This window comes from Rhopalosiphum padi, chromosome 1, assembly GCF_020882245.1.
Source record: "Rhopalosiphum padi isolate XX-2018 chromosome 1, ASM2088224v1, whole genome shotgun sequence".
Taxonomy (NCBI): domain Eukaryota; kingdom Metazoa; phylum Arthropoda; class Insecta; order Hemiptera; family Aphididae; genus Rhopalosiphum; species Rhopalosiphum padi.
Window position 1 is genome coordinate 34,496,505 of NC_083597.1, and position 19,555 is coordinate 34,516,059.

General features: G+C 25.1%; 1 protein-coding gene across 3 annotated transcripts; it reads left to right on the top strand.

Moving 5' to 3' along the window:
- The first annotated feature begins 91 nt into the window (after window positions 1-91).
- Window positions 92-17,298, top strand: LOC132918598 (serine/threonine-protein kinase ATR-like). Of its 3 annotated transcripts, none has more exons than XM_060979931.1 (37): window positions 92-334; window positions 421-657; window positions 902-1,072; window positions 1,141-1,478; window positions 1,567-1,774; window positions 2,596-2,720; window positions 3,597-3,700; window positions 3,845-4,293; window positions 4,367-5,111; window positions 5,357-5,759; window positions 5,825-5,941; window positions 6,003-6,128; window positions 6,500-6,747; window positions 6,811-7,032; window positions 7,115-7,286; window positions 7,354-7,480; window positions 7,812-7,942; window positions 8,005-8,156; window positions 8,230-8,390; window positions 8,479-8,784; window positions 8,873-9,012; window positions 9,073-9,189; window positions 10,507-10,649; window positions 10,723-10,998; window positions 11,054-11,332; window positions 12,488-12,710; window positions 13,142-13,326; window positions 13,411-13,616; window positions 13,682-13,854; window positions 13,938-14,242; window positions 14,316-14,439; window positions 14,519-14,626; window positions 15,003-15,141; window positions 15,213-15,327; window positions 15,402-15,555; window positions 15,653-15,895; window positions 16,976-17,298. In XM_060979931.1, the coding sequence occupies exons 2-37, from the start codon at window positions 429-431 to the stop codon at window positions 17,147-17,149; spliced, it is 7,638 nt and encodes a 2,545-aa protein (XP_060835914.1). In that variant the 5' UTR covers window positions 92-334; window positions 421-428; the 3' UTR covers window positions 17,150-17,298. The 3 variants fall into 3 exon arrangements, with proteins under 3 accessions (XP_060835914.1, XP_060835915.1, XP_060835917.1); XM_060979932.1 differs by having other exon boundaries at window positions 92-285; XM_060979934.1 differs by lacking the exon at window positions 3,845-4,293 and having other exon boundaries at window positions 4,881-5,111.
- Window positions 17,299-19,555: the final 2,257 nt, after the last annotated feature.

The window sequence follows — 19,555 nt, forward strand, 5'->3', positions numbered from 1 at the left end:
ACAGACGTAGATAACAATAAGTTTTGGCGGGATTTGATTTCGTGGGACTTCTTACAAGTTTATCATTTTAAATGATAAGCAGTGTACTTCATAGTTCATAAATTATTTATTCTGTGCCTCTGTGGTTCATAGATTATAATACCCTTAATACCCTGTTAAATTTTTGTGCAGTGCATTAGTGCAAATGATTTATAAATAACCAATAATTTACGAAAAAATGTTTTAATCATAAAGTATACTTACCGTAATATAAACTTAATATTGTGACACTATTCATTTAATGGGGTAATTTTGAAATAGATAGTTTTTGTTTTCTAAAGCGTTAAAAATTAAAGTATGTTTATGTCATTCAATTTTATCCTCATGTATAAATAATATTTTCTCATATGATTCAATCTAAAATTTTGTTTGTATTTTTAGAAACAACTATGGAACAAATGGAAGTGGATGTAGCTATAGCTGAACAAAAGTTCCCATTTGATCTCTGGAGAAAATTTAAAAGTATGTTTACATTTATAATGGACGAAGAAGCCGAGTCATTAGAAGAGCATGCTAAAATTATGCGTGAAGTTTTAAGTAAGATGGGAGAACAAGAAGGAGTTTTTAGTCCGTTTGTTAGCATCAAAAGCAATGCATTCAGTGTTGATTACTATAAAGGTTTATATATTTTAAAATATATTATTATTAATCCATAAATATGTTTAAGGATTTTATTTAAAATCTATATTGAATAAGAACAATGTTAATAAATATAAAAAAAATTTTTATTGAAAATTTAAATTATTTTTAAGATACAATAACATACAATTCTTTAATATTTGATTTACTTTAAGATAAGTCAATTTAATATTAGAATGTACCTATATGTTAATTTTAATTTAATTTAATCAATTTTTTTCAGAATTTACCATCTGGATCATTGGTCAATTAGTAAAAATTCTAAGTCAAAAAGGATTCTCTCCATTACATAGTAATTCAACTCATAGCCAAACATGTTTATTGGAAGTACTTTCTTGCCAAAACACGTATATTTATGATTGTGCTATTAATGATTATTCTAAATTTATAACAAGTAAAATAAACAATATACAATTGTATTATTTCCTTAAACTTATTTAATTGTTGTGTTTTTTTATTTAGAAATGGCTGAAACTGTTGTTAAAGATTCGTGGCCAATTATCATTACATGGTGTAATCCTGAAAAGAATTTTCGAACTCAGTTATCTGTGATTGATTTTACTCCTATCCACATTTCTATTAACGACCGTGAAAGTTATGTTTATTTGTTATCAAAACTATTTCAATTATTTTCTAGTAGTGTATTTTCTATAAACTATATAAAAAAAAATACTACTGTAAAATTCTGGCAATCTGTCACATTAGCTATACACAATTCAAATTCAATAGAAGTTACAAAAACCGGACTCCATTTAATTTTGCACATGCTAGCATCAACATTATATAAAAATTATTTTGATGTAAGAAACACTATTATTTTTGAAAAACTAAGTACCTATATTTATAATTTATAAATTGTTTGCTCACACACATATTATATTATTTTAGATACTCGAAAACATTTATAAAATGCTGTTTGATACTATTGAAAAAGTTTGTTTGAAATATAATTCAACAGAACAATCTTATGAGATTCAAAAAATTTTAAGTAACATCTTTAATATTATATGTAAAGCAGGATCAATTCGTGTTGTAATTATACATATGGCAATAATAGATTTAGTTTCAAAATTACTACTTTCTGATAAAATTAAAGGTATTTATAATTTATTTGTTATTTATTATAAATATGGAGTGATTAATTTAACGTAAGACACTCATTATTACAGAAGACACTAATCTTTTTGAAAATATATTATTTATATAATTTTAAGTCGTTACAAAACTACATTTTTAGAAAAAATTATACTATCTTGAATGACAACATACATTATAGATTCCTTATTCTAAAACAATATTTTTTGAAGTGCTTCAATGTATAAATTGAATTTTGGATGAGTAGTTTATGAGTTATAACTTGTTTTCTATGAGCAAAAGTGGAATACAACTTTGTAAGATATGCTTATATCACTCCACTTAGCTGATTTAAACTATAAATACTTATCACTCATTAATTACTCATCCAAAATTTTATTTTTATACATCAAAGTATTTAACAAAAATATTATACTTTAAAATAAGAAATTTAAAATGTATGTTATTATATAAAGTAAACATTTAAAAAATATTAAAAATTGTTAATAATTGTTTTAACAATTTTAAATAATATAAAAGTATATTTTCAAAAATGTTAATAGTTTTTGAAACAATGAATGTTTTAATTAAATTGGCCACCCAATATATATCTATCTTTTATTTTACTTTAAATTTAAAAAAAGTTATTATAATATCTTGCAAAATTGATTTTGTCCATATTCTAACGACTTGAAAAGAAATTCTATTCAATTTTTTCTAATTGCTATGTATTTTTAGCATTTCAGCTATAATATTATATTGTTTAAATAAATTATATTCTTTGTAAGAAATGCATTTTACAAAATGTCGTACTTAATTTATTTCAATTAAATTTATTTTTAGTCACAAAAAAACTGGCTGGAGCAATGTGTAAAGTGATTAAAGGATTACTTGATGATGAAATTATTAATCCTAGTATTATAACCGATAAGTTACCTATGTGTCAATTAATAAATTCATCTTCACCAGTAAGTATTAATTAGATTTAGCATTATTATTTTTTATTTAAATTTATTATTTTTTTTATGTTTAGAAGAATTATATTAATTATAAATTTACATATTTATTTAATTAATTTAGGTAATAATTATCATAAAAAATCCATAAAAAAATGAGCATTTCATAAAATAATGCATAATATGTACATTTTTATAAATTTACTCCTTTCAGGGGCCCCATACTAGCTAGTTTAGTGAAACCCATTATACATTATATATATTTGTTAATAAATAAATAATAATAATTAATTTAAATGTATAAAACAGTGATATCCAATTCCAACCTTTTTTTGGTGATAAACATTTGTTAGATTTTGCATTCGTGCAGGCTACCAATAATAGTTACAATGTTACATCTTATTACCTTCTCATTATATATCGTTTGGTTATAATGTGTATTTTACTTATACAGTATACAAAGTAATATTTCCTTTTAAATTTTTATTATGCATCAAACTGGTAATCTTATTCTCCATTGAATAATATTAAAATTATAGTTTTAAAAGTTGGTATTTAGTATGACTTATCAGTGGGAAACCTATGGGGATTGCTTTGGGGTTGAAGTCCCCCTTCAAATTTAAAAACAAACTATTTTTTTATTAGATCACACATTACCAAGGTATATTGTTTTATCACAAATATACTACAAAGATGATGTTTGTTTTCAAGTTTGTTTATTATTAATTATTATAGATACAGATTAATAGTTGTACATAATAAGGTTTGTGATAATTTCTCAATTGATAATAACATTTTGTTGAAAATTATTTTTAGATTTTTTTCTTTCGACCTAAAAATTTATAATTTACTAGTTAAAAATATTAAAGCTTAAATATATTTTTTCAGGGACTGAATGTGTTGTTTGAATATTTCATTCTACAAGAGTTAAAAAACAATAAACAAATGATTAAAAATAAAAAAGATGATGTTAACTTTTTTGGTGATGAAAGGTTAGTTAAATTGTATACAAAATATCATTGACTAAATAATATTAGTTTGTAATCAATGTTAATACCTACTATTCAACCTTTTTATTTTTTTTTTCAACTTAAGTTTTTTTTTTAAATTTATTTTTGTGTAAAATATAATTTTAGGAATAATTCTATCAATATGGCAATACCAAGCTCAATATGGTTTCAATTTTTGAAAATCCTAAACCAAACTTTACAATCATCTACTGAAATTCTTACTGCAAAAGAGTTTCAAATTATAAATACTGCTACATGTCTTGCTCATCATTTAGACATGACTTTTAAAAATGAAAGTTATCAATTTTTACAAAACATTAATACTAATAAATTGTTAATTAAAATGATGGACTATGTTTTAAATCATGATGATCGTTTCACTATAGAAACTTTAGTATCTACATGTGGTAGTCTAGTTAGTATAAAAGAGTTTTCTTCATTTTTAACTAATGATGCTAAAACATTAATTGCTATTCTTTCTTTGCCATGGATGAGTATTTCTAACAGCATATTTAGAAATTTGTCATTTTACAAACATTTAAATGCTATTGTAAGCAAATATTCTGCTTTACTGAGTAAGTAATTTAGTGTAATAAAAATTTTAATATTTTTAAGAATGAAATTGGGTAATTTAATATTTATTTTCAGACGATAAACGAATAATGAAAAAGTGTCTTACTTATATTAGTCATATACAAATTAATATGCTGTACGATTGGAGACAAAATATTGTTATAACATCACTTAGAGATAATAATATACGTGAAATATCAATTCTAAATTTACCATTTTTATTTCATAAAGAAAAAAATCAAGATATTTCTATTTTATTTGAAATAATTAAAGATTTTGATGAGACCACAAATATTGTGTTTGTTAAAAATTTAAGAATTCTCGTGTGCTCTATGTATGGTAGAACAATAATTCAATATAATCAAATTTCTTGTCAAGAAGAATTATTTTGTATTGATTGTGATCGAATTAAAATTCAGCCAAATTTACAAATATGTTCAATAGACGATACTTATAAAAATATATTAAATGAATTTTGGAAAATATTACTTTTATCATTTGTAAACAATTTGAATACAGTCATCAGATGTGAAGTCATTAAAAACATACCAATGATAATAAATCATTTTTATCCAGATATTTCTTTTAGAAAACACATGTTAATGTTGATTAATGACAAAGACGAAGAAGTGCGCATTCAGAGCTCAAAAATTTTAAATTCTATTATTTTTGAAAAAGATTCATCAGGAAATATTGAAATAATCGAATCAGTTTTTTATCAAACATTAAATATTCTTTGTTCAGCTGTAAATACTAGTCTGAAAGTTGGAAATAATGAGCTACAATATACTTGTTTGGAAACTATTTTCAATATTGGATGGTAAGTTTTTTATGCATAGACATTATATTAAAACTATACTGTTATGTATCTATTAGTAAGAAACTAGATTAGCTTCATGTTACTTCATATGGTATAATGATTGTTTTATTTAATTTATACCATGCGTAATCATTGATTGGTCAATCAATAAGTGGGAATTATAAATATATGATCATTTTATTAATATGAATATATTTTTTCAAATTAACAATATTTACAACAATTGTATACATTTTTATTTTCAGTGTACCAATAGATTCTACTATACTTCCATCAATGGAATTCATGTTTTTATTTTTAATTCATCCTAACTCTTCTTATGGAAGTGTTGCAAAATTTTATATGACTGAAATTGCTGCAGCTCATAAAACCAAATTTTTAGTAATATTTGATAGATATGAAACTGAATTAATGCAATATATTGCTAATAATTTAGTTGCATGTTATCATGCTTACCATCCCAATATTGATGTAAAAAAAACTTATAACAAATTAGGTTTCACACATAGAGATATGTATGCAATAAAGCAAATTATCAAATATATTTTTCCTTGGTGTATTAAAAAGCCAGGAACAAGGAAAATATTAAGTGAAATTGCTTCAATATCACAAAAAACTGAAAGTACTTTGGTTAAAGAATCATTTAAAGTAAGCATTACATTTGTACAATATTATATTCTTGTATTAAAATAATGTTTTCTTCATATTGCTAGTACTGTTTTTCTCATCTATTGCTTTCTGAAGATATAGACGTTCGTAAACAAGGCTGTTTACTTTTAGAAGAAATAACAAGCACTCCTTTAGTGCATTTGGTCAGACTTTCATTTACTGTAAGGAAAATTATGTTTTAAAGGTAATATTTAAACATATTAAATCATTTTATTTTTAAAGCCAATAATAGCTGAGATACTTACACATTTCCATTCAAAACATGATCGAGCTACTGAAGCTATTAAAATAATACAAACATTTGATGTTCTATTTAATGTAAAAAATGATTCTTCAATTGTTAATTTTGTAAGTATGGTTTTGACACAAAATGTTCTATTCAATTTAAATATTTTTTAACCAAAATATTACTCTAAATTACTGTTTATAAAAATAGAAAAGAATACTAAGCCGAAGTGGCTAAATACATAAATGTTATTTTGTTAAATTTCACAACTCGAAAAGTTGATAAATGTATATAATAATATTATCACATAAATGTTAATTTATAAAATAATGGTTTAATTTTGAATATTTTCCCAACTTAGGTATAATATTTCAGATTATCTCATTTAATATGTTGAGTCCTACTTATAGTTTCTAAGTTTCTAACTAATGGTGGACTTTGTATACTGTCATAATATTTTAGTAAAAGTTGTGACTTAAATTTATATTTTCAGGCTGATTTTTTATCTCCAAGATTTTTGGGCCTTCTAATGATTTTAGAATCTAGATTAGTAAAAAACTCATCAGACTCTATTAAGGAAAATATTTTATTATCATTAGGAGATATTTTCAAACTAATGGGTAGTCGTTTTGTGACACCAGCAAGGTTTAAAATATTGGCCATGCTACGAACAGCCATATCGTTAAAAAATAGGGCTTTTGTATACCTAGGATTAAAAGCCTGGGATTCATTTATTCATTGGTATGTTGTTCATCACATAATTGTATACTTAGTTGAATATTAAATTATTATATTTTTTTCTAGTGTTAATATGGATGCGTTGGGACCTATGTTAAGCTCCATATTTGTGTCTCTTGTACCACTATTAGATGTTTATCCGAACAAAGTCGCTAATATGTTTCATTTTATGGTTAAAGATAATGAAAAATATCTAGAAAATCATATAGCTGAATTATATTTCTTAGATCCACATCCAGCCAATCCTATAGTCTTCAATATAGTTCAAAAATATACAAAAAATGTATTGTATGTTGTTTTTTTTTTCTAATAATTTTATTACCAAACCAAAAAATCAGTTAATTGATTATGTTGAATTAAATACTTTTAGCAAACAACCACTGAATAAGTTATTAATATGGTTATTGGACATTGTGGCTCATACAACATTGGAAGTTAAACTTCATGGTTTAAAACGGCTACATTCAGAACTTTCAGTTCAGCAGTCTGAAGTAACTAAACTGATATTGTCCAGTGATAATGTTAATTCAGTAATTATTGAGGTAAAATCATATAATATATTACATAATAAACATTTAAATTTATTTAACATATATTTGGTTTGATTAGTTATTAGAGGTTTTAACTGAAAATTTACGACATCATGATAAAAGAGTGAGACTTGCTAGCAGTGAATGTTTAGGAAAAATTGGAGCATTAGATCCCAGTTATTTGCCAAACAATATCATTAAAGAAGGTATTTATAGTGCTTAGTTAGACAATATTTTTAGAAAAGATATTTTACTAATAATTTATACATTATAAATAATTATAATGTATATTATGTTCACTTAAATATTAGAATTACCTTTTAATATTGATTGATAAAAATTGTTGTTTTTTATATAACGTATGATATTTTTACCTAATTACAATTTAATTATTCAACTTAAAATTATACTATTCAATAGATCATAATTTGTGTTTAATTAAAAATAAAAATCCATGTGAAAAAATTTAGTACCAATTATTAAATGTATAAATGGTTTATTTAAAAAAACTCAACTATTACTATTAAAAAATTTTAGGACGAAATAAAGAGTTTCCACTAGATATAAAAAGTAATGACTTTGCCATACGTGCAATAACCATTTTAGGACAAGGTTTACAGTCTGCTAGAAATTCTCGATATATGGATTCTTTTGCAGTTGCAATACAAGTATTACTTTATGTTCATATAAATAAAAGCATAAATAATAACTTATTTATTATCGTTTTTAGAAAATTTTACAAGTTTATAATGTGAAAAAAGACTCAGAAATCTGGTCATCTATTCCAAGCACATTGCATGAGATTATTGATCCACTTTCTTCATCTCGCTACACTCTAGAAACAGAACAATACCAAACAGGAATGCCTCATCCAATATTTGGGTATTCAATTATTGTTAATTAATTTTTTTTACAAATCTATTAAATGATAAGTATATTTAAAATAATTTATTAGATCTGGAAAAAGTGGTACATTAAACATGTGGGCTTTTAATTGGGTTAATCGCCTTGTTCCTTTAATTAATGATGAATATGCTAAAAACATTTTTGTCTATTGTAAATCAAGCATACGATCAGATAATGAAGCAATGCTATTATTTTTACCATATGTTTTATGTAAGTTATATTATAATTTATTTTAATATTATAATTATTTAATTAATAATAACTTTATTTGTTCCTGTTTAAAAATAAAAAAATGAAGTGTATACAATTTTAAGTACAAATGCTGAAGATGGCAATTTAATGTATGAAGAACTTCTAGCTGTTATTAGTAGTGATGTAGATGATACAACAACTAATAATACAAATATCCCAGAAACTATTAATGACATCATAGCTGGTAGGCAAATTGCTATGGAATATGAAATTACCAATTCTTCAGAACAACAAAATGAAACCACTACTCGTGTAATGTATGTTAAAACAGCATTCACATTATTTGATTTTTTATTTAAATGGACTCGAGAACAAAAAGCATCAAAGAATAATATCCATGAACCAGTTATGAGTAATATTGTTATTTAAAATTTTAAAATTATAATTCAGAACCTATTTTTTTAATTTTAATTTTTAACTTATTTTTAACCTATTTTTAGGATTTTTAACAAGATTTTGTAAATTAAAATTGGCTGAAAAATCACTGGAGTATGATGAATATGCTAGAGCACTTTTGTATCTCGAAGATTACATTCATGAAAATAAAGACAAACTTCAAGATCATCTACCAACTCTTTCTGTATGATTCAATTTGATAATATTGTCTAATTATTCTTAATTATTTTTATATTTTATTCAGCAAATTTATTCTAAACTAAATGATGCTGATAGTCTCAAAGGTATTATTGCTGTTCATAACAATGATCCATCTCCTCAAGAAATGATACTTTTACATGAAGTTAATGGGCAATTACAAGTAAAATCCATATTTTAAATAAATAATATTGAACATAATTTATCAATTAAAATATATCAATATTCATACTGCTATTTAGTATAGTTATAGAAACTTATAGTTTTTTTTTAAATTTAAATTCTGAACGGAGTGATGAATGTATTGATTTTACAATGATGTGTGTTTTTTTTTATTTTTGTGTCTATCATCACGATTTGGAGAAGAAATAAAGCTTTGAATTTTGAATTCAGCCCCTTCTTGAAAAGCAAAATTCATCTAGTTGGTACTTTTTTTTGGGGGGGGGGGGGGGTCAAAAGTAATAATTTCCAATAGTTTTCAAAAGCGTCAGGAAAAACCCTGAAAAAAATAACGGAAAAATGGGAATTTTTACGCATAACCACTTTTTGATAAAATCGATTTTTTGATTTTGCTTTAACTCAAAAACGAATCATTGTAAATACTTGAAATTTTCACCAAATGTTTATATTATGGTTATCTATTTGCGATTAAATTTTCAAAATATTTTGACCTTTTTTAAACTATTTATAGACAATTTAAATTTTCGACTTTTCTAAGTTTTTTTTCTTAAAATGCCAATAAAAAAAATTTGGCTATCCAAAAAATCTTTAAAATTTAATACAAGGTTTATTAAAAGTTGTACCTATCGTAGTAAAAAAAAATCAAAAATCGTTAGTCACAATTTTTGTTTATAACTATTTAAAGTTAAAATGTTTACGAAATATATCAAAATTGAGAAAATTTCTAAGGAATTTTGAAGTTGAAAATTCATAAAATTTTTGTGATTTATACTTAAGGTTCAAAAATCCAATACAAGGTTATCCATATGTTTTCCTACAAGTAACTGTAAAAAAAAAATTCCAGCGTCAATATAGAAAACATTTTATGAGTGTATGAAATTTAATTTTTTACGAAATCGCGTAAAATAATGATATATTACAATTTAAATATAGGTAATAATATAATATATCCTACTAATTATCCTAGACTGACAAATCATCTCTGTTCAGAATTGTTTTTTGTATACAATGATACCTATCATTCCATTCAAATTTAACACATCCATTATAGTGACCTACTCTCCATCTCTACTATACAGCAGAGCGATACCCACTTGCCCACTTTTTTTTTAGTACAAATCTATAATTATGGATTTAAATTTTTCATTTAATATTGTAATTTTAGCTAATCAGATTTCAGTCATACATATAAACATTGCAGCCTATATATTTTAGTATTGTATAAAATTGTTGCTCTAAAAAGTATTGTTCCCTGGTTATTTAACATATATTATTTTATAAATAACTTACTTTATTTTAGGATGCAGCTGCATGCTACGAAAAATTAGCACAAATGTACTCGGATCCTAGTTTAGAATTTCATAAAGGTATGGTTAAATGCTATCTAGGTATTGATCAACCATTTACTGCATTAAAAATAGCTGAAGGCTTAACAAACATCAAGTAATGTATTAATTTCTCAATATTTTTATATTTCATCGTTCATGCTTTTAAAACCACTGAAATAAAATTTAAGATCAGATTGTCAAAACACATTATTTGGTGAGAAAGCTGAAGCAACATGGAGTCTTATGATGTTTGATAAATTAAAAGAACTATTGACTGAAAAACCATTAAATGCTAGTGAAAGTTGGGGTGTTTGTATCGGTCAAGCCTTAGTATATTTTTTACATAAAGATAAGAACAGTGTACATGAAGAAATTTCTTCCATAACAAATCTGGTCACAGAATCTTTGTATATGTCAATGGTTGGATCTGCCGGATACAAAGAAGCATATCCGTTTATTGTTAAGTATGTTTTTATAAAATATATTTAGTTATTATGTTTCATTTTTTATTGGTCTTAGATTGCACATTCTGAATGAAATGGAACAAATATTTGATACTATATTCAAAATAGTTGATGGTGATACTTCCACTAAGACTAAATTAAAAGAATTGATTACTAATGAAATGGATGAACGATTACAGTGTTTACAACCTCAAGCATATGTTTTACAACAAGTTTTATGTATGCGTAGAGTTGTATTAACTGCTGCTCAACATTTAGTTACAGACGATTTAAAGCCTATTATCAATCATCAAATTGGTATAAGCTGGCTAAAAAGTGTTAAAGTTGCAAGAAAGTATGTTAATTAAGATTTAACCAATAATTATTACATTAATTAACTTAATGTAACTTTATAGTTTATACTTATAATAAATATTTTAAGTTTAAAATTAGTCCAAGTCACAAATGTTTCATACAAACAAATTACTTTGATTTATACCTAAACACAAATACTTCATGTAAGTGGTGAGTCCCAGTGGCGAAGCTTAAGTTTTTAGTTGGGGAGACATTGAATAAAATGACACTAATACGCTTGGATTCCTCCTTTTTTATTTTACCTATTCGATAATACATTTTTTTCGTATGAGTAATTAATAATTCCTTTGTTCAAAATGACATAAATTAATTCATCAGCCATGAGGACAAACTATAATATAAAAACAACAATGTTAAGAATGACGTAGGTACCTATCAGCTATCAGTAATAGCGATTTACAGAGGACAATGGCATGACAACGCGATGGCAATGTCGATAATTGAGGAAATCCGAATAGCGAGACTTGTCTCATAGCGAAGATAGTAAATCCCACTTTCATTAAAATCCCCTCTGTACCCGCACGCCCATAATTGGGAGATGTTGCATCGTAATGTCTCTTTGATATAATATAATATTTGGAATGACCCACACGGCCGTATCGCGTGCATCTAATATCTATTTTAATAATTCTCAAAGACTATAACTGTACAACGAAAAACCAATTTTAACAAATATTAAAACATATATCATTTTTATAATATAAATGACGTTAAAATTTGTAAATACTTTATAAAACAAAATTTTTTGTCCTGTGTTCTAATTTCTTAGTGGGTAGACATTGTCTCATTGTCTCCTATGATGCTTCGCCACTGGTGAGTCCCTAGATTCCTATTTTTCATTTTAAGCAAAGCATATAATTTATAACAATAAAACTGCATAATTATGCCATGCAATTACTCCACTAAGAGCTTTTCATTCATGCATTTATATAATTTAATTCTACAAAAAAAAAAACCCTTCAAAAGAGTTCATTTAAAAATCAGTAACCAGAATCACCAATTACCAAATCCCAAACATTCTGCTTGTACACCTGAGAATGAATTGGTGCAAGGACTTCTCATGTCAATTATTTTAAGATTACATTAACAACAATGAGAATTAATAATAAGATAAATATTACATAATTATTTTTAGATCACTAAATTTTCAACAAGCATATTCAAATATATTAGCTGCTGAAAAATATAAACCTACAGAACTTTTTATTGAGAAAGCTAAGTTGTTATGGAAAAAATCTGATCAAGGACAAGCAATTGCAACTTTAAAAAAAGGGATTAATATGCTTTTTCCAAATATGGACATAATTAAAACTCTACCATGCGATGAAAAAATAGAAGAACGAAAAACATGTGCCTCTGTATGTACAATATTTTATTAATTTATCATTTACCTATAGTCAATTTACGTTTAGAAGCGACCCAGTCTTCTGCGCATGAGTGTGTCTTCATAAACTAGTCGCTGACTGGGTCGCTTCTAAATGTGAATTGATTATACACTTAAATAATTTAAAGGTTTGGGTATTTCATATCTAAAATTATCTCTAGAATGTCTCACCATTATAAAAACTTAAGAATGTTAAAATGTATATTACTAACATTGAATTGTAAATTCAGTTTATCTTTTTCCTTTATATTAAACAAATTAACTGTGAAAATATTATTTTTGGGAACAAACAAATTATATTTGGTTGAGAATATTTAAGACAAAAAAAAAAATACAATTTGCACTAATTTCTTCCCATTGATAATCATACTAATATTTATCAAAAGTATTAATTTTAATTTCTAGGCTTTATTATTGTTATCTAAGTATAATGACAAAACTGTAAACGTGGATTTGGAGTCTAATTTATTAAATATTGAAAATGCGTATGAAATGTTTGGAATGTGGGAAAAAAGTCTTGTGAGGTTGGCACATTATCAAGATCGTATTCTCAACACTATGACTCCTGCTATCTATTATACAAAAGGATTGTAAGTATTTAATTTTTCTATACTTTTATTTAATAATAATCTACTAAAAAACATATTAATAAATACTAACTAAAAATGTTTAAGGAACTTAATAAACAATATAATTCATTGTTATGGCTTGTCATTACAATATGGCTGTGAGTATATATATCAGTCAATGCCCAAAATGTTGAGTGTTTGGTTGGATTTTGGAAGTGACTTTAATCGTGATTTAAAAAAAAAAAATAATAAAACGTCACTGTATTTGGTTGAACGAAAAAGAACATTTATAAAGATGACTAAACTCATAGGTAAGTGAGTAATAATTAAAAGATTTTTATTTTATTAATTTATGTTATTTAAAAAACAATTTTAGAAGGATTTATGTTAAGATTGCCAACATTTATGTTCCTCACTGCTTTTTCTCAAATTACATCTAGAATATGTCATCCATTAGAAGAATGTTTTAAAACTTTGACTGATATCATAGTCAAGTGCATACTAGACTATCCTAATCATTCATTATGGATGCTGATGACTTTACATAAAGTATTAGTTGTTGATATTTTATTAGAATTAATTTTTCATTTTTTAAAGAATATATGTTTATGTATTTACAAATTGTGTTTTAGTCACCATTTACTGTGAGAGTGAGTAGATTCAATTCCATTCTCAAACATTCAAAATTAGTTAAAGTTAAAACTTTATTGTTCCAATTTATGGAATTATTTGAAAATTTATCAGAGTTGTGTAACACAAGTCCTCAAAATGCTCCAGTTGGTGTTAAATTTCCTCTACAAAAAATTGCAAAAAATCTACCACGTTTGCTGACAAATGGTTATTTTAGCAATATTATGGTACCTGCCCAAAAGTTTCGCACTTTGGTATTACCACGCATCAATTCTAACCGTAATACCAAACATAATCCATTTCCAGAGTAAGATATTAATAATTAATATCACATTTTAATATAGTAGTTTTTGATATTTTGATGTAATATTGATATTTAGTGATCTTGTATATATTCATGGAATCAAAGATGAGGTTTATATTTATAGTTCACTTCAAAAACCAAAACGCATTATAATTTTGGGTTCTGATGGTAATGAATATCCAATGATGTGTAAACCTAAAGTAAATAATTTTATAAAAGTATATAATTAATTAATACTTAATATTTATTAATATTTTATTTTAATTGTTATATTGATAGGATGACATAAGAATTGATTCAAGGTTAATGGAGTTTAATAATATTGTTAATATGTATTTAAAAAGAGACCCAGAAGCAAGAGATCGAAATCTTTTTATAAAAACATATGTAAGAATTTAGTTGTTTTCTTACTTTCAGATAGTTAGAAATATGATTAAGAAATAAGAATAGTATATATTATTGAAGTAATATTATATAAGAATCTATAATTAATATATTCATATAAATACTTAAATGCATTTATACAATATTTTGAAAAACATATTCATGGTAAAAAAACTATGTTCTATAACAAGTCCTAACTAGACATTTATAGATATATTTTTTTATAAGTAATAGTTAAATATTAACAAAAAAATTTTTTTTTTTTATTTTTTTTTATAAAACTGATAAACTGTCATATCTCGAATGTAACCATGAATATCTGTATTAATTTGTATATTTTACCTAACTTTTTAAATATTTAATTGTTCATAATTTACAGAGTGTGGTACCTATGATACTCGACTGTGGTCTAATTGAATTAGTTCAAAATGTAGTTACTTTGCGAAGTGTAATTTTAAACTGCTACGAAGCAATCGGAATTAAAGTATCAAAAAGTACTTTACAAGGACTGGTTTGCAGTAAGTATATTTTTAGCCACATTTAATTGTAGAAAAATGTATCATGATTAATTTTATAAATATTATTTTAGATATAAAAGATTCTTTAGAAAAAAAAAGATCAGTTTTTATAAATAAGGCAATACCAAATCATCCACCTATTTTTAGAAATTGGTATCTTAAAGAATTTCCTAGTCCTGGAGAGTGGTTAGCAATTTTATTAAAACTTCATTTTAAATGTTATAAATTTATAATTAATTAATGTTTTTTTTTTATTTTAGGTATATAGCTAGAAGTGAATTTACTAGAACAACAGCTGTCATATCTATAGTTGGTTATATACTGGGACTTGGTGATCGCCACGGTGAAAATATTTTATTAGATTCGACTAATGGTGGTGTGGTTCATGTTGATTTCAATTGCTTATTCAATCGAGTACATATCACAAAATATATATTTTTTACTAACTAGAGCACATTTATAATATTTTATTAATTTTTTATAGTTTATAATTTAATTTTAATTATCATAGGGTGAAAAATTTGAATGGCCAGAACGAGTACCATTTCGTATGACTCATAATATGGTAGATGCAATGGGAACTGGAGGACTCGAAGGAATGTTATCAAGTGCTTGTGAAATAACGAATCGTGTCATGCGATCTCATACTGAACAATTGGTTAGTGTGCTTAAACCATTTTTATATGATCCTTTAGTCATGTGGACTGGTCGTGATACTAAAGCTGATGAAAATTCTGAAATGGCAAATGATCAAGTAAATATATTTACAATTACTATTAATTTTATAATTTTGCATGATATACAGGGTGCGGCAAAAAGAACTCCCTGATAAAGGAAACTAATAAAAACCACACCAAGTCAAATATCAAAAAAAAAAAATTATTTATAAATTGTACATATAATGCCATTTTATATTCATTTTTTTTTAAAAAATTATATCACTTAAATGGTGACCCTCATTCTCGATACTCTGATTGAGTCTTTCACGGTAATTTTCTATGACTACGGGTCATTTCGGACGTAATAGCAGCAATTTCCTGGGTTATTACCTCCTTCAGAGCTTCCAAAGTTTGTGGACGATGTTGGTACACTTGGGCTTTAAGATATCCCCAGAGAAAAAAATCGCATGGGTTCAAATCTGGTAAACGTGGCGGCCACCCAATGTCACCTCGCAAGGACACAATATGCCCAGGATTATTAATAAATTCCTCAACAACAAACGCACGATGCTCTCCCGACCATGCCATGATGAATACTAAAAATGGCATCGATAAGGCTTTCTATCGATGTAATTACCACTAATGTACCTCCACCCAAACCCAAACTATAACCTTATCAAACTAGGGAGTTCTTTCTGCCGCACCTTGTAAAACGAATGCTATAACTTATAAGTAATATTTTAGGTTTTTGCATATCATTAATAAACATATTATGCAGTTTATAAAAATTAAAAATATAAATAATTTGTTCAACACTGGGCTGTTTTTTTTATTTTTTTTAGAATATTCTAGGCCTTAAGGGGTTATGGAATATTTAGTTCCTTTTGCATATCTTAAAATATTTTTTAAATTGTCAGATAAAAATATACCTATATGTTTTAATTTTTAATTATTACTGTAATTTTAATTTTGAGACCTACCCTTACAATTTTTTTTATTGTTAACTAATAAAATAAATTAATTAAAAATTTGTATATTTTTTATAGTATATAGGAATCATATTTCAACTTTTTTTTAACCTAATCTAAATCCTATTTATATATAATAATAATTCATGTATTTAATATTTTAATAAATATTATTCAATGGTACTAAATAAATATGTCATTTTTTAGGCTAAAGAACATTTGAATAATATTGAAATGCGTCTTCAGGGATATGTAAGAGCCAATTTAAAGAATTCTTCCATGCCACTTTCAGTTGCAGGACAAACGCGTAAACTTATTGAAGAAGCCATTTCTGTTGATAATTTATGTCAAATGTATATAGGCTGGAGTGCATTTCTGTGATATAAATGATAATATTAAGTTATATTAAGTTATTTAAAATTAAATTCACCCATTATCATTTGTTTTTGTATATTTATTAGGTAAGTGTTTAAAATATGATATTGTATTTTTTGATACTTTTTTATGTTTAATAAAAATGTTTAAATATTTTTGATTGTTTTTCGTTTATATATTTTATGTCAATCCACCCATGAACTTGTATCACATACATTGATATATTATTTTATATTTTAATTTGTTATTTTGCGCTTTAAGAAAACTGCCTCTGTTGCTCCTGCAGTCCTGCAGTGGTAACTATACCACTGGCTAGTGGCTATAACTCACTTTAAAACGATAATATCAATAAAAACAACATTTCATAAAATTGTAAAATTATGATATTATTAAATTGATAGTAAATGATTTTTTAAGTTTAAAGTTATTTTTGTTATTTTAGATTCTGAACGCAGTGATGAATGTATTGATTTTACAATGATGTGTGTTTTATTAATTTTACTTTCTTGATTTTTAATCAAGTATGGTATCTGAAACGAAAAAAGTCTGGAATTTTAAAACTTCAAGAATTTTTATTAAATAGGAAAATGATAAAAATGTAACTCATTTGTAATGAGTAGGTGGATAATTACGCTAGCTTTAACATAAAATATTATTGAGATAGATCCGATATCACACCCAAGCGGTATAACAATTTGAATCCACAAAAGTACAAAACATCGGAGTGAACAGTCACAAAATTTATATTTTTTAACTATTATAGTTAAAAAGTTGGTTGATAGCTCATTAAAAAGGGGTTATCAAGTAGATATAAAATGTTTTCGCAGTTAAAAAAATACAGTGAAAACTCTTTAAAACGAATATGAAGGGACCAAGAGATTTCTTTCGTTAAAGACAGTTTTCGTTATAGAGAGGGTTTAAAAAAAACAAAATTTTTGTTAGAAATTACGTAGATAATAAAATGAATATATTAGATATCGATAATAACGGTATTACTGGGATATTAAAAGTAGATAATGATAGAATGTAATCGTTATAGTAAATTTCGGCATTTTTGCCTATAACTTTTATAATTTATAATACGATAACAGGTAAATTATCTTATGAAACATAAAATATTGTTTCATTATTGAGATTGATTTTACGTTAAAGAGAATGAAATGACAAATAGGTTTTAAAGTAAACCAACCATTATTATGTAATGTTTACGTTGTAAAGAGTTTTGTTATAAAGAGTTTTTACTGTAATTATTGTAGTTACTTTTGCTAGATTTTCATTTAGCGTGGTAGATTACCGAAACTGAAGAACAGATTTTGTTATTTGGAGTCTTGTTAGATTCATATTGGCTAGGAGAAGTGCTGTGAAGATTTCCAGAACTTTATCTTCAATCGTTAACTCACTACAAAACTATAAAGCTGAAAAACATAAAAAAAATATCCAATAAAAGGTGTTCTAATTTTTTCTCTGGTTTCACAGATCTATCTCACTAAATGAAAATGAAAATAAAATACATTATACATCATATTGGCATATTGCATACAATTAAAAAATTTCTAAAAATTAAAAATCAAGAAAGTTTACATGCCGATCTTTGACTTGGCAAGCGTTTTTCTTATTTTGTATGTCATCACGTTTTGGAGTAGTAATAAAGCTTTGATTTCCAATAGTTTTCAAATGTGTCAGGAAAAACCCTAAAAAAGTAACGGAAAAACAAGAATTTTTATGCATAACCAATTTTTGACAAATTAATTTTTTTAAACTATTTAAAGACCATCAAAATTTTCGATTTTTCTAGATTTTTTTTCTTGAAATGCCGATAAAATATTTGACTTTCCAAAAAATCTTTAAAATTGAATGCAAGGTTTATTGTAAGTTATACTTATCATAGTAAAATAAAAAAAAAAATAAAAAATCGTTAATCACAATTTTTATTGATAAGTATTTAAAGTTCAAATGTTTACGAAATATGTCAAAATTGTGAAAATTTGCAAGGAATTTTGAAATTTAAAATTCGTAACATTTTTGTGATTTATACCTAAGGTTAAAAATCCCAATACAAGGTTCTCCATAACTTTTTCTTCAAATAACTGTAAAAATAAACTCCAGCGTCAATATAGAAAAAAAATTATGAGCGTAAGAAATTTATTTTTTTACGAAATCGAGTAAAATAACGATATATTATAATTTAAATATAGGTAATAATATAATATATCCTACTTATTATCCTAGACTGACAAATCATCTCCGTTCAGAATCGTCTTTCGTATACAATGATACCTGTCATTGCATTCAAATTTAATACATCCATTAAAGTGACCGACTTCCATTTATGAGCGATACCCACTTGCCCACCATTTTTTAAATTTATATATGATCAAACATATTAGCAATTAAAAACCTTGAAAATTAATT

What these genes read in the sequence shown, in the direction of transcription:
- LOC132918598 (XM_060979931.1), top strand. Translation starts at nt 429, where the DNA reads ATGGAACAAATGGAAGTGGATGTAGCTATAGCTGAACAAAAGTTCCCA. An exon ending in ATTTTTACCATATGTTTTAT is followed by an intron (nt 8,391 to 8,478) that starts GTAAGTTATATT and finishes AAAAAAATGAAG; the next exon opens with TGTATACAATTTTAAGTACA. An exon ending in TCAATTGCTTATTCAATCGA is followed by an intron (nt 15,556 to 15,652) that starts GTACATATCACA and finishes TAATTATCATAG; the next exon opens with GGTGAAAAATTTGAATGGCC.